The 17,056-nt window shown below is 37.3% G+C and overlaps 1 protein-coding gene across 2 annotated transcripts in view; it reads right to left on the bottom strand.

The window, feature by feature from the left end:
• LOC113107775 (semaphorin-3B-like) overlaps positions 1 to 17,056 on the bottom strand; it is a 43,406-nt gene that overhangs the window by 13,895 nt on the left and 12,455 nt on the right. For both annotated transcript variants that reach the window (XM_026270479.1, XM_026270480.1), the window contains 2 exons: positions 650 to 937; positions 402 to 559 (listed from right to left, as the gene is read on the bottom strand). In XM_026270479.1, coding sequence (XP_026126264.1) covers positions 402 to 559; positions 650 to 767 — 276 coding nt within the window. In that variant the 5' untranslated portion in view covers positions 768 to 937. The remainder of the gene's footprint in view (positions 1 to 401; positions 560 to 649; positions 938 to 17,056) is intronic.

The following is a 17,056-nucleotide window of genomic DNA, read 5'->3' as shown; positions in this document are numbered from 1 at the left end:
ATGAATTTACCGTATTGTTCCAAATATTAAGCATTACAACAACAGATATTATTACTACAATATTTTATTTTGGTATATAAAATATATAATTTAAATATAATTATATATATGATGATTATTATGTTATTATATACATAATTATACTGCTGGGTGTTTGTAATGTGAAGCACCTACCTACTATACAATCAGTAATTTTATTCTTAAAATATTTGTGAACACCTGAAGAAAATTTTTACAAAGTTGTGTATTTTCTGAAGATTTTCGTGAATTTGTCCTCAGGTATATGAGCGAGTTATGATTGACAGGGTTACACCTTTGTTTAAAATCGAATTAGCTGAAGAGAAACATACAGTACTGAACTTCCATTATGGATGAAGTAAAGAGTAAGGAGTGTGCTGTACCTTCTGTTCCTGTTTGCTGATGTTGTCGAGACTGAGAGATAACAGGAAATTGCGAGCTCCAACAAACAGCCGCCCCCTCTCCTCGTCCAATAGGAGAGCTCCGAAACAACACGAACGCTCCAAGTCAAACCGTTTAATGCCATTAAACTGCTGGAGATCTGGAAGAGACATGAAAACACAAAGAGATAAAAACAGAAACCTAAACACATGTATACAGATGGACATGTGATACAAGCCAGCTTCATCACCTTTATAAGACAGCTTCATCCGGGGTGAGGAAGATGAACTTCCGCTGGATGAAGCACTGATGCCAATCAGCCCAAACAGGACCAGCGAGCAGCACATCATCATCATCATCGTCATCATCTTCAGAGGAGGACCAGAACTTCTTATCTGCTAAAAAACCGCAGGCAGCTGCCACACAGATGGTTGAATGAGATGCTGGTTTTGGTGGCAGCTGGTGCAGTGACGGCTCGTCGTTCTGCTTGTTGTTACAGTGATGCTGTGAATGTGGAGTTTCCTCTCCACACTGAAAACTGGACAGCAGAACAACAACAAAAAAGTGTTAGACATTTCAGCCCCTTTCCACTGCCACAATTCAGTCCAAACTGACCCACTGCTCACCTACTCCTTCAACACACCAGTCTGATAAGAGCCATGATATTTTAGATATGCTGCACACACACACACATACACACACACACACTCGCACGCTTTATTTCAGTAGCAGATGGTCTAAAGCTACTGTCCTGTCTAAGATGAGAAGGGAGAAATCTGATCTCATATTACACACACACACACACACACACACATATGCTCACTCACACAGAACTGGATGTCAAAGCATTCAGTCTTGTTGAGCCTTTCATTTGGTCTTTTTATGGTTTTGGTCCAGGTTCACTGAATGCCCAAAGTGAAAGCCAAGATCCACTCGGTCAGAACATCCAGCTCTCATTTCAGAACAACAACATCTAATTGCTGCCGTGTGTGTGTATGTGTGTGTGTGTGTGTGTGTGTGTGTGTGTCCTTGCTTACTGCACTAGGTCATATTCAGCATGTGAAGGGTAAAGAAATGATAAATTAGAGGAGAGAACAGGAGAGGAGCTGTCTGACTCAGTACTGTATCATTTTAAAACATATCATTCAGACTTCCATTGAGATAAACTCCCGAGATTCTCAAGCTAAAACAGCAACCTCTTAGTCAAAACAGTCAGATAACTGAACAATTTTATGTATTTACACACTTCTTGGTTTTAATTTATCACTTTATCTCATATTTTTAGTGTAAGAAGTGTGTGTGTGTGTGTGTGTGTGTCTATGAGTTCAGTATGTCAGACACTTTAAGAGGAATATGTTTATTTAATACTGTCCTTTTTCTATTCAACCTCTCGTTCAGCCAAAATGAAACAGAGCAACTTCCTGTTTCTTTCTTCATCTCTTTCTGATGTTTAGGTGCTAGTAAAAGACAGGTGTTGCTGTATTTGTGTAAATACTGTCCTGCAAATTCATGCAGAATCTGTAAAATGTTAAACATTTTAAAAACAAGAGGGATCATAAAAAAGTTTTCATATAAAAGACCTTTTAATACATCCCAAGTAACAACACACAGGATTACAAACCAATATCATAATGCATTTTGATACATTTGGTGCATTTGGAATAGTTTAATTTGTGTAATATCAATATTTTGTTTTGTCAATCTACAATCTACAAGAATGTGAGTTTAATTAGCCATACTAAGTACGTAAGTCTCCAGAACACTGAAAAAAAAAATGTACAACAGAAATCTATTAGATATTTAACTAAATGTGATTTTTTGGTTTTGTCCTACATTGTAGGGACAAGCCAACAGTCCTCACAATACAAATTGCCTAAAAACTTCCTAAAGATCAAGTCCATGAATTGGAAACATGCAGAAAGGTTTGTGCTAGGCTTAAGTTTAGAGTTAGACAACAGAACATATCATTAGCTTGGTGTAAAAACTAAATAAGTTAAAGGAAAGTCCCATTATGACAAAACAATGTTTGCGTTAGAAATAAAAGAAAGAGAATGATAAGTGTTTTAGAAGGAAGATAAAACATTTCATTTTTTTTTTTTTTTTTACCATTTGTTACATCTCAAAAGCCCTTTAGCAAGACACACCAATACTTTACATATACATTTGCTGCAGTGTTGAATTTTAATAAGTGTTAGTGAGCATAACCAAGAAGAGAGGAGACCTACTGACTCCACTGAATATAGATTTCACCCCCCCCACACACACACAGTTTTACAGCACTGCTAAAATGTACACAATCCTGAAAAACTCGACTATCCCCCCAGCGTCTTGATTTTTGTATTTATTTTAGACAGAGTAACAAACATAGCAGCATCCTAAACCACATATAAAAGTCCTTTGCTCTTTTTTCCTCTTTTTCTGTTTCTGTGAATAATGGAACTATTCACACTGGCAGACAGCAGAAGTCTCATAATAAAACATGCACACACACACACACACACACACACACACAGTCCCTCTGTCTTTAGCGCTGTCACACTGATTAGCTGTGCTAATTTACTATAAACACTGTTAATATGAGCTACTGCAGGACCGTGTGTGTGAGAGAGAGACACACACACACACACACGTATTCAAGTACATCCAGCGAGGTTCACACCCCCCATCCTGGGAGATTTATACAAGAGTACAGCAGAAAAGTGCATCCCAGCGCCCTTCACATCTCTTTAAGCAAAGAGGCTGTGCCAACACAGCAAATCGTACATCATCATTACAGCCAAGGCTGGAGCAGGACACGTTCACACATACACACACACACACACACACACACACACACACACAGAGGAAGACTCCTCCACAGGCCTAAAAACCAGACTAAATGCTGCTGAGTCCCAAATAAACAAACAATAATTAACCTCAAGACCTCAATGCCACAATGACAACACCAGACAAAACAAACCAAACCAAACGAGAGAGAGAGAGAGAAAGAGAAGGAGGTAACTGTGTTATAAGCCTCTGGGTGCGAGCGAGATCCTGAAGAGAGAGAACGAGTGAAAGAGAAGGGGAGAAAGGAGTCGATTGTTCTGCTGAGCGGCTCCTCTGGACTGAGACCAACTGTCAGGACCTCCAGTAAGGGAGCGAAAGAGAAAAGAAAGATTGAAACGCATGAGGACAGGCCTTCGCTCACATGCAGGGGGAAATAAAGGGGTACTTCACACAAAAAAGATCAATTCTGCCAACAATATCTCACCCTCGTGCTGTTCAAAACCTGTACGACCTCATGAGAGTTCATGAGAAAAGTCGAGATGTCTGATTCATTTACTGTCTTAACAGCTGAATTATTCAAATATCAGTGAATGACGTTAAGTGAATTTTGTCCTGCTCTCACATTAAATGATTGTATGGTGATTTGGAATACAGTCCACAAGTTGGATGAACTGATTTCATTACCGTCACCTTTTTATATAGCACTTTATACAATACTGATTTTATAATCATACTGAGCAGCTTTACAGTCAACAGGAAATGATTCTTACATGGTGCTTTAAATTCTTAGTCCTTAGCTTAAAAGCTCCAGTATCGGAGATTAATTGTTTGGAAAAATGCGTCTAAGAAATTACTCAATTTCAGATTTTTTGGGGAAAGCAACCCATGTATTTTGTAATGACAACATGAGTAATCGATAATAGACTTTTTGTTTTCAGGTGAATTATTCCTTAATAAAATCCAGGTAACCTAACTTTTTTAGGAGAGACGTACTAGAATTGTCATTCTTTGTTAAGCATTTTCAGTCCTTGTACTGAAAAGAAACACCCAACCTTGCTGACTTTTCTTCTGTGTTTCGGCTTTGTAGGTCCAACAAGGGCACGTTGGCACACTAACACGAGTTCCTCTCCTCTCTGTAGTCTCCCTGTCTCTCTCTCTCTTAGGCACATATGTGAACATAAATCTGCCCCAAACTCTCTTGCTTTAGATCAACTACTACACTCTTTGAAATAAAACTTTGTGTACACATAACAAAGACAGACACAAATCCCTTCAAATGGAGTCCAGAGAATTAATTTGGCAGCTCTTAGACCTGTCAGAAGAGAAACGGCAAGTTTCAGCATGTGTGTGTGTGTGTGTGTGTGTGTGTGTGTGACTGCAGTGGTCTCCCAGGTCAGCCACAAGCCCTCAGTCTATTTAGAATAATACACACTAGTACAAAGCTCTCTCACACAGGCATTCTGTCAGAAAGATAGATAGAATGAACTTTAAATTAGACGCAAAAAGAGGAAAGCTGGATACAGAAAGAGAGTTTAGGAGAGAAAGGGGTTTAGATGGTGAGATGTTGTCTGATTCCGAGCACTTCCTCATGCTGAATGTGTAAGTCTGACTACCATCGATATTAGTATTGTTCACACTTAGAATTGGTTAGATTTGAACAAAATAGTAACCATAAGTATTACTTCGACACCCAACTTTGCTGTAGAAACCACCTAGAAAAGCTTGTGCACCCATGCAGAACACCTTAGCATCTACCCAGAATCACTTTAATGCCTTATTAAAGAGAACCTCTGCAACTGCATCACACTCCAAACACACTTTAGTACTGTAACTGCATAGCAACACCCTGGCAGCCTCCTAGAACACTCAAGAAACTACATAGAAAACCATCTAAAGGAAACTTTCTTGCAATTGTATAAAACCACCCACAACCACTTATAAATGCCCTTGCATCAGCGTAGCAAACAATACACTACAAACCCACGCTTTAGTAACTACATAGCAACACCCCTGGCAACCATGCACTACCTTTTTTATTTTTTTCAAGAGAAAATATATATATATATATATATATATATATATATATATATATATATATATATATATATATATATATAAATTTAGGATTACTATTTTAAACAATATATAGAGCCTCACTCTTCAAAGGATAATTGTAATGTTTTGTACAATACCATAATACCAACACACACACACACACACACTTTTTGTGTTTGGCAAGGATCCATGGTTGCGGGGCTCGGTGCAAACACTTCTGAAGGGTTGAGGACTTAAAGGACAAAAAGAGGTATTCTCTCTTTTTCTCTCTCTGTGTCCCAGATAATAGTGCTCCTTAACCCCAGTCTGGTTTTCTGATTACCATGGTAACGCTGGGTATTTGATGTGTGTGTTTCTATATAATCTTTAAAGTCTATTAAACACTTTACACCCTTGAGTTCAAGAGGTACTCCGATACCGTACTCAAAGACTACAGATGTGTGTGTACTGTTAATGTGTTGTTTCTGGTGTAGAGTTCGTAGGATCAGCAGTGTAAAAGAGCCAATAGAGTGGGGAGATTTTACTGCGGTTTAATCAGAAAGTACCCCGTAAAACAACACAAGATGTCATTTCAATATGTTTGGCAATAAATGAGGGGTGTTACTCTAATAAATGTTGAATAGAGGACACAGACGTTCAGAAAGTTGTAAACTCTTGTCCCTTACTGCAACATCCCACGACTTCACAAATGAGCATTACGTCAGCATGAGCAGCTGACGTCAATAACAGCTGATGCATCACACTTACACATTCACTTGAGATTCACTGCTTGTTAAGTTCTTTCCTGTGAGCTCTTTTCTCTTATGTAATGCAGAAAGTGAGGCAATTTCAAGCTGCAGCGTACAGGCACTTTTCCCTCTGTGGACTATAAAAAAAATCTCTTAAAACACACTTTTCACATTTTCACTACTTGATTTAATTTATCCACTGAAACATTTCCAACTTCTGCATCTTGTTTTCTTTCTTTCTTTCTTTTAAAGACCAACACTATCTTTCTGTATTATATTTCTCTATTTCTGTTTCAATTCTATCTACTTGTTTTCTTTTTATTTATTATAATAAAAAACACATTGCTATACGTGTACTGCATTAAGCTACCAGAGATTTTATTATTGCTCTCTTGTTGTTTTTGATTGCCTCTATTGTCCTCATTTGTGAGTTGCTTTAGATAAAAGTGTCTTCTAAATGTCTAATCGTAAATGTATATGACAAAAAATTTACCAAAACTCTTAGAAAGACCCATAAACTTGAAAAGAGCATCAGAATGATGTGGACAGTAAGCGTGCGAGGTCGTGCGTTGTGTATGTGTGTGTCGGCCTGAGATGTACTGATGTCCTTGTGCCAGTGTTGGATTCTGGGTCAGTGTTCCTCGAGTTGTAAGACCCGTAGCTAATCACCATGACTGTGGTCCACACAGCAACATGACATAAAACTAATTCCACAACTAACATGGTGATTATTACCACAGTGACATCGCAGTGTCACCTACTCAGTTCTGACTATAATACTCAAATCTGACTAGCCAGTAATTGTCTTAAAGTTTAGTGACTGGGGATGTCATAACTCACCTAGTTGACAGTTAAATGTGCTAATTTAGGCTAAAGGCTCACCGGCAATCAGAAGGTGAAAATTACACGCTCCTAATCACAGCCTTGGTTTAAGAGTTTTGTTTCACATGGTTCTGTTTTTTCTTCACACACTCTCCTCTGACATTTATAAAACTTCCCCTCTGAACCTGTGATTTGGGTCTGCACACATTCCACATGCTTCTCAAACTGAATATTATACATAGTCTCACTATTTCAATCTCTTACTTTTTCTCTCCCCCTTTATCTCTCCCAGGGTCAAACCATCATAAAGTTAAATCCTTTCACCCATAATCCTCCGTGGCTTTGAAGTGGACAACAAGGTAACACAATTCACACACACAATCTTACACACAATCTTACACACACACACACACACACACACACAGACAGACAGACAGTTACTTATCGATCTACAACTTATCACAAACATGTTTATTTAAATCAAATTAAATACCATAAGTAACTCTAGATCCTAGCACATAAAACTATTATGCAATTTAAGAATAAAAAATAAATCCAAAAAATGACACTCACGGATGTCCATTTATTTCTGGTAAAATGTATCAATTTTTTTTGTCTTTAGCAGAATCTGAAGTTATATTGCAAGTATTTTAAATTAAGCTGAACTGTTAACTATCCAAATATATATAATTTGTTTTGCGAAAAAAAGAAAAAGAAAATATGTGTTAAAAATAGAAAATGTAAAAAAAAAAGTTAACATTTAAAAAAGATTAGGTATGTAGAATATGATCATGCAGAATATGTGCTTTGTACGTACTCATAAACAGCCAACATGTTTAAAATGGGCATATGCTAATAAGCAAATAGTGATAATTAGTCCCTATAACAAAGTGTTTTATAAAATATGTAATGGTCTCTGCTCCATTTCTCTGTCCACTAAGGGGTTCTGGCTTGAAAAGGTTCAAGACCCCTAATCAAAGTAGCTAAATACATACACACACACTTATTTCTAGAACACAAATCATTTAAAAACTCAATCCATCATCATAAGTTTTACACATATCTGTTCCAGCTCTTTTGCACCACACACACAGCGTTTTCTCATGAGACCAATGTAGCACTTCCGTCTGGATATTTTCCATGACCTAAAACAGCAGTAAAGTGTACCCTGTGGGAAATTCTACATAACCCCCCCCTACCAAATCCCTAGCCCCACCCCCAGGTAAGATTATAGATGACTGACAGGTGCTTTACAAGTAAAATGGCACTGATTAACATGACTTCGACCTTTTCTTTTTGTTCACCGTGCTTTTTTTCTTCCCTCTCTGTTTTGTCTAGGAGAAGTGGAGGTCACACTTATTTGGATGGAAGTGGAAGTGGATTTGGAAAACACTTTGACAAGTCTTCTGCTCTCCTTCCCGCTCCTCTCCCTTCCTTCACACACAGCCCCTGAATCCCTGCCGCGGCTGAAGATCTGTTCCCAGTAAGAGCTGTCAGAAGAGATTCTGGAGACTGGATGAAGAGACAGTGTGTGCGAGTGTGTCACAGCATACCGTCAGGAAGCTGTCAAGGCCTCTGGTATGATACTAATGATCACACACATACACACACAGACAGCGGTAACATTATTCATGAGGGATGGTGAGAGATTATCAGCAGCTTGACTGATTCTGCTGGGAATGTGATGGGATAAGAGTGGCGGATCACTGCTGGAGTTTTGAGCCTTCGACCCACGAGTCTCTGGGTGTCAGTTCCAGACTAACCCAATGGGACCAACACACACACACACACACACACACACTGTAGCTTTTCTCCACTGTATAATACCTTTATCACTTTACATTTAATCCCTTGTCAGTTTTACTGCAGTTTTGCTACATTTTAAAGTTTGACTCTCACTCTATCTGTCCTTCTTTCTGTTGCACACACACACACATACACACTTCCTCTGGATGAGCTGTCTCAAAAGAGGCAGAAATCCCCTCTATTAGAGTGTAATTGAAAGGCAGGGGCCGCAGTAAAAGATGATAGATGGCTTTTACACACACACCTTGTTTCTCAGGTGTCAGTTAAAACTGTGATTGGACCATGCAGGTGGGCCATTTATGGTTTCCAAAGAACCACCCATCTGGGAAATCACCCTTAGAAAGAAACAGAGCAAGATGTATTTAACAGGTCAAGGGAAAAATCTCTCACACACAGCATTAAAAAGCATCTACTCCTCTGCAATTCATTTTTGATCGAACAAAAAGACAATTTTCTCCTCATCTGGAGCCAAAAATAGTCAGACAGACAGACTGAGAGAAAGATAAAACTTCTAAAATCACCTCTAAATGACGCCTGGGAAACCTGAATTGGTTATATGTAGTGGAACAAATTATTTAATGGCCTGCAAACTATAAAAAATGCTATACAAAGATGCTCTTTATTAGATTTACAGATGCAAAATCCACAGAGTAACTTCATAAAGAACCCTCTATAACAAACCAGAGGGAATATGCTTTCATATACTCCATCTTTATCTTGTACACCCACACACAATTGAATAACACACACAAAAAGAAGCTCGTATGCAAACAGAAACACTATGAACACTGAACAGCAGGCTTTAAAGACATATGGCAAGACAAATGTCAAGTAACTACTATAAACGTGGATAAGCAGATCTACACAGACAGCACAGGCTCCAGCCTCGTGTGTGTGTGTGTGTGTGCACACTTAAGACTTTGTGTTGAGTTTGGTGAATGTTTCATTTAATTCAGTAATGAGTGCAGCTGCAGGAGAACTGAACAAACGCGATTTCACACAGAACAAATGGCCTATAAAGAAAGAAACAAATGGCTGTGGTGAATAAATAAAGTGTTATTCTATACTAATACATAAACTAATATGTTATTGAAATGGAATTATAAGTATGACAGTGTGACACTAACTGAAGTAATACAAGGGATTATTTTCTATTTTGAAGAATCTATTTTCTAAGCGCATCTTAATAATCTTATTGTGACAAATTCATCCATGTGATTTTGTCATTTTAATCAAAATCATAACTAGTTCCGGTGAAATGATGTATGCAGGACCACTTTAAGTTCACTTAAATCTCGTACTTTACTGCACACTCTCATTCAGATATGCCTCCATCCTATCAACAACCATCAAAAAACCAAGTCCCGGCCCTACATTTTTTCTTTTCCAACAATCATTTGGATGTACATTGCCATATGGAATAAAGAGACTTGAAATTAAAGATTTATTTTGAAATTGACTTGAAATTGAAAAATGTATAGCCCAGTGGAAAATGTACAATGAGGGTTTTATCTTGGATGTATTTCCTCCAGAATTCCAGGTGGTGACACATGTGAAATACTCCAGATGTAAAACCACTAAAATGGTTTTAAATTTTTGTAACAGGTGCAGTTTCACAGAGACTGCTCATCTCATTTATGATGCTGGAAGACAGAGATAAAATATACAAGCAAAAAAAGCTATTCCATTTTCCATTGTCATAAAAACTTTGGAATACATCACTAAGTACAAGGCCAGTAAGAAATATTTATGGACCCTGACTGTATTGTCACCATTTACTTTTTATTCCAAACGTGCATGAATTTCTTTCTTGCATAGACCAAGTCACTCTTTTCCAGAGAATGAAAGTGAATGGTGACCATGACTAGTTCAAATTCCTCTTTCATATGGGGTTTGGAATGACAGGAAGTTGCGTAAATGATGAACTATTAACTATTAGGTTAGTTAAAAATAAATGTATTTAATATACAATGTGATTAAAACGACACAGAAACTCTTTATCCTTTATTAACACTTATTTACATTATCGACTATTACTAATAATTCAATAAATCTCTTTCTCATTCTCTCTCTCTCTCTCTCTTTATATATATATATATAACAAAATAAAATAAGACAAAATAAATAAAAGCAAAACAAATAAAAATATTTCACGCTGTTTAAGTCTAAAATACACTGTGTGAGTGTAGTTTCCAAAGGAATGCAAGCAGGAATTCTGGTCATTGTCTCCACTGAGCTCTCGTCTCGTCTCCCACACACACACACACATACAATTTGCTGCATGTTCAAGAAAGGTCAATACCAGCTGACATCCAATCCACAAGGTGTCCTTGTTAATGGAAACGTGTGAGAATTGCTAGTGCTAATCACTATTTGACTAATTAGAGAATCAATCTAACTACTAATAAACCACACAGCAATAAAGAAACCAAAGAATTCCACATTTCTCATCTCCACACACATACACAGACAAAACTGCCCCACTATCTGCTGCGAGGTGCCCTAGGGCAAATAACCATTGAGGGTGTGTACAGCAGCCAGGTGTGTGTGTGTGTGTGTGTGAGTGTGAATGTGAGTGTGCATGTGATTGACAGGTATTGATTTACTATGGCTGAGAGTGCTAGTGGGTAGAATCTCAAAGGGAATGGACCTTCAACACCACACACACACACACACACACACACACACACACACACACACACACACAGTCATTATATTTCACTTGATCAGTAGTTTCTCCTGTGGCGGTTCTGCAGTATGTAAATATGTCCAATGCAGAAGAGTGTTGTTCCACTTATGAAATCAAATAAGTTTGCTAAGAGAGGATTATTTTCTCTCTTACTCACATACACATGCACACACACACTCTCACACACTCAAGCAGGTAGCTTGTTAGGGGTTTGTGGGCATCAAATCCAAATCTGCAACCCACCCCCATCTCTCCTCATCCTGAGACTCTATTTTTCAAACACACACACACACACACACACACAAACTGCTATCCGTGCACGTCCGATATCTTCTATCTTCTTTCATTATTTAAAAGCTGCTGCTGAACACACACTTTAGTCGACCACTACGGGGTAATGAGCTAGGATGCAACCTAACCACACACACACAGACATGAGCAGCATACTACTGAGGGGTGTATATAGGGACACATTCTCCCCCTTTCGTGCACACATTTCTACACACACACACACACACACACACACACACACACACACACACACACTTCTACTCTCTGATGAGCATTAGCTAATCCACACTGACGGGCCTGCTCCATTACCCATAATCCTTAATGCCTTTTTAATGTATCGTTCTTTCTTTTTCTCTCTGACTGTCGCTCTCTCTCTTTCTATATATATAGTGAGATCTTTAGCCGATGGATTTGAACCTGTCTGTCTGTCCAGTTACACTCAGTCTGGTTCTATTAAAGGGGAAATCTATCAGTGTCACACAGTCATTCGGACCTTTTTACAAAGGTGTCACGCTGTATTCCTTACCCTATTACAATCAGTTCCTAGAGCTCTAGTGTGGCTGAAAGTGAATGACAAACAGTTTGGGAAGTATGTAGAGAATTATACTGAGGAATGTTTCCCATTTAGTTTCGATGCCTCTCAACAATTCCCATTCCGTAAAGCTTCCATTATTTATTATTTTGAATTTGTGGAAAAACTATTTTCATTAATTAATTAAATAATTCATTCATTCATTCATTTTTATAAAATACCAGACATAACTCATTTGTGTATCTCTCCAGCACAATCTACAACTTGCAGGTCGTCATGATTTATCTGTTCACTCTTTAATCATGGCCACGTACAGTAACAACAGACATACACACTCACATGCCCAACACAAACAAACACACTCCCTGGTTTAAAAGCATGTGTTCAGGAATGCCTCCCTCTTTTTAATCAAGCAGCAATGTTTTGTCATCTTTCAGACCCATATGAACACACACACACACACACACACATCTGCGGGCACTGTCTAATGACATCATACCTCTATAGCCCTTACTTAAAAATAAACATATAGTGATGGAAAAAATACTTTATCAAAAACACATTTATCTGAGAAGGGTTTATCAAGCTCAGTGTGTTATCTATATAGTCTATCTAAATTTGTGTGTGCACAAGTTTGACTGTACTTTTGCGGATTAAATATTTGATGAAATATAAAAGACAAAATATAGTGAAACATGTTATAAAAGGGACATTTGAAGTGCTCTTCATTGTTTGAAAGGCTCATAAATCTTCTTTAAATCTACTGATATCAACAGGTCTGTGTCTGATTATACTTAAGGTTTATATTATCAACACTGATTTCTAAAGACAGGAGTAATGGCTGCTGAATATTCAGCTTTACCATCACAATAATAAATTACATTTTAAATACAACATATTAAAAAAGGAAACGTATTTTAAATTGTATTAATAGTTCACAATATTTTATTTATTTATTTTTTTTTTTTACTGTATTTTGGATCAAATAATTGCAGCCTTTGTGAGCATAGGAGACTTCAAAAACATCTTCCTGACCCAAATTATTTGAAAAGCAGTCTGGTGAAAATGTGTATATTGTGTGTATAGGGAATGTTTGTGTATGTGAGAAGTGAAATGTGGCAACAGCAGCACAAAAGACCATCACAATGACCTTAATCAGCACATGCACACATACTTGCGTCATAAAAACAACTTACACCTCTCTCTACCTCTCTCTCTCACACACACACACACACACACACACACACCTGTACAAGTGTGCACAAACACACAAACATACACACATCATTTGCTACATTATTATAACAAAAAATCAACACCTTTTTCACTGCTCTCTATTGCTTTCTGATTTATCATTCTGTCCTTATCTGTTCATCTTCCCCTCTCCCTCCAGAGTAAGTATGTTGTCCCACCTTCAGTAAACTGACCTGTTCAACATTTTTGCACTTTTGACTCGATCCTGTTCTTCTTTCAGCATCTTCATATCCTCTAAAAACTCCAGACAGACATTCTCAAGAAAGTCACACACACTCAACATAACAAGTATTATATAGTATTCTATATATAAATATAGTATAATAATGATATTTTATTGTTAACTTCTGCTAGCTGTATACCAAACCAGTTCTTTGTTCTTGCTCAAGCTACAATGAAAGATTAATTCAGACTTGAAAAGACTGTACAAGTTTACATAACCGCTTATGATGTGTAACTGCAGTGGTGTTACAGTATTAAATTAAATTTAAATTTATGCATTTAGCAGATGCTTTTATCCAAAGCGACTTACAGTGTATTAAGGTTATACATTTTTACCCATCATGTGTTCCCGGGGAATCGAACCCCCAATCTCTTACCAATTGAGCTACAGGAACACAATTATGTATTATTATGTTATGTATGTAATTATAATTATAATTATTATTATAATTATTCAGTATGTGTGAATAGACTACGGTAAACAATACACATTTAAAGTGCACTCAGTATTTTTCTCTTTTAAAATAATTACACATCAAGAAATTAGTATTTTTATTATTTTTTATAATATTACATTATTAAAGTGTACAGTCTTTTGCAAAAGAGATGATCACTACAGTTATATCAGTAGCCTAATTTGCATATATAAATATTACAACTGTGGAACATAAACTGTTAATTGCCAGTAAGTAATAAATGGACAATTTTATATTCTACACTGTTTTGTCTAAAATAAATAAATAAAAAAACAACTATTTTAAATGTAAAAAATTAATTTAGCAATTACAACACTATAGTACAGCACTGTATTCAAAATGGATATTCATAGATCTATTGGTCAACCTGCCAACCTGTTTCTTGAAATAATATAATTCATAATTATTTCCTAATTATTTTCAATCAATTAATTTCAGAACAGTCAACTTTGTTGTTGAGTTATAACTTTCTGATAGATTTCAGAAAGACATGTCTTAAATCTATGCTCATCAAGCCCAGAAAGAGACAGGGGGGGACCATGTTAGATTTATATTTTTGGAACATACTTCTGGAGAGTGGCTGCAGTTATCTGCATGATGTTTCTAGCAAACACTCAAGAGGAGAGAGTTCACATAATCCTGAACATCTCAGAAACACGAGCAGTCAAATCGCTCTTCTATCCTTCCACTACACAATGACCATCTGCCACTTTACATCTGGATTTAGGCCGCAAGACTCCTTTCAATAGCATCCTTATACAGTATCTGAACACGTGAGGAAGGATGTGAGGATCTAATCAACTTTCACATCTTCATTTGAACACCTCAAAATGATATATTAAGAGTCACCGAGTCACATTGCTGTTCTAGAGACAATGCTCCAGGCACAAACCCAGTCTCCTCAACCACAAAAAAAGAAACTCAGAGTATTTAAAATGTCTTCATCTGCCTGTAACTTTCATGATAGTGCAACAATGGAGAAAAGATTATGTAACAACACTATTTAAAGGAAGTTCGAAATTATTTTGTGAGGTTGCTTCATCTACCAGAAATATCCTGAAGTTTGACACTCTAATGATATTTTAGGGCTCCCACACTTTTTGACCCACTTTTCCACATCCTTTTCAGGCGTCTGTGATTACATCAAAGTCCTTTTGCTTCAGAATGATTAATTAATGAATAATTTAGTAAACTGATTCAATTAAAGTGATTTGCCTACAAACTGGGCATCACAATGGCTTGTTATCAAGTTTAATTCTAAACAAAAGAAATATCTACCTGAGGTAATATTTTAAAGTTAAATATAAAATAAATGTTTTCAGAATTTTTTATGATGTATTAAATGTAGATGACTTTTTCAGGCCTGGGGAACACAACTAGAAGATTCCTGATATGTTTTCCATGGCTTTCCTTTACTTGGGAACCCAGAATGTATTCAACCTAATGAGTCCCGGCCTACAGGTCCCACCACAGTTAAGTAGTGCGACACTCCACAAAACAATCAATAACCCCACCAAAGAGACACCCGCCACACCCACCCGCAATCTCCTATCGGAATAGAAACTCCAGCAGTGACAGGACATCTGACAACTGTGGTCTAATAGATGGATATAAAGGGCCCTGAAAGAGAGTGTGAGATTGTGTGAGTGTGAAAGCATGAGTGTGTGTGTGTGCGTGAGGAGGGGAGCCAAATTAATCTGGGGTCTGATACCCCCCTATGGGAGCAGCTCAATTAACGATCCACACCGGCTGAGGCACCGGGCTAAAAGCCATCTCACTCTCAGTCTCTCTTACTTACTCTCTACCCACCCCCTAATCCTGAGAGCAGGAATCAAGGAGCCAGAAAGAAATAAGAAAGTCAGATGCACATTAAAGGAGATTCTGGGATCTTTTGGTTGTGTGTAATTTCATCAAGCACACACACACACACACACACACACAATGCCCGCCCAGAGTCGCCACTAAAACAACACAACATTCTTCTCCTCATCAAAAACACAGCTGACCAAAAACACAGTGTTTCTGTGTGAACACATGTGTGGAGGGTCTGTGTGTGACTGAGGGTAGGTATGTGAGTGTTTGTCTAATTACTGTTTTGGGTAGTGCATGGTATGGATTATGTTTGTATGCATTCTTCACTATAGTTTGGTGGCAAATTCTGACAAACTCACTCTTTTGGGACTTTTCGGATGTTCTTGGTTTGAAAACTAACCGTGTGACAAATAAATGTATTTGTATTGTACAGTTAATCTATAACCCTAAGGCATAAATAAATAAACAGAGAGATACTGATATATAGGGGTGTGTGTGTGTGGGGGGGGATACGTTTTTTTATAAATCTGCTTAATTGTTTTTAAAAAGTCTATGGAAATAGGTTTAAAGAACAATTAATAGAAGTCTATCATACATTTCCACTCAGAAAGAACTAAATTTTTAGTTTGTGTGTGTCTATACACTCTCATCTTGTCATCTTTTCATTAATCTGTGATGGTTTTGGGGTAGAGAATATAAAAATCATAAAATGTTGATGGTGGAGTGATGATAACAGTCTTTTGCTCTTTGTGTGAACCAAGGAACATCATCCCATGAGCAACACAGGAACAGTCAGAGTTGCACCAGGGTAAATATTTCAGCAGACACACACTTACAGAATGAACACGTCTTTCCCTATCACTCTTCCATTCTTTATCTGTCACTCTCTCCTTCCCTTATTCACAGACCATTTAATCTTTTAATATCATCCTATATTAAGAAAACCCAGTCCAGATAGGCCAGTCCACACATATACAAAGATACATGCAATCTAAATGTCTGTTCATAACTGTACCAAGATACCAACCCTTGATTTATCCACAAGATCTCATACTCACCTATAGTATTCACACAGTGTTTCATTCATTCACATACTGCAGGATATGTTAAATACACACCATGCACAAAGAGGATGAACAGCTTGTCGCATTGGAGGGCTCCCTACCTCATGTACACTCTCTCACTTTTTCAACTATTTGTTTGG

The sequence above is a fragment of the Carassius auratus genome, chromosome 8 (genome assembly GCF_003368295.1).
Source record: "Carassius auratus strain Wakin chromosome 8, ASM336829v1, whole genome shotgun sequence".
NCBI lineage: Eukaryota > Metazoa > Chordata > Actinopteri > Cypriniformes > Cyprinidae > Carassius > Carassius auratus.
Note: the sequence above shows the minus strand (reverse complement) of the source record. Positions and strands in the feature narration are given on the sequence as shown.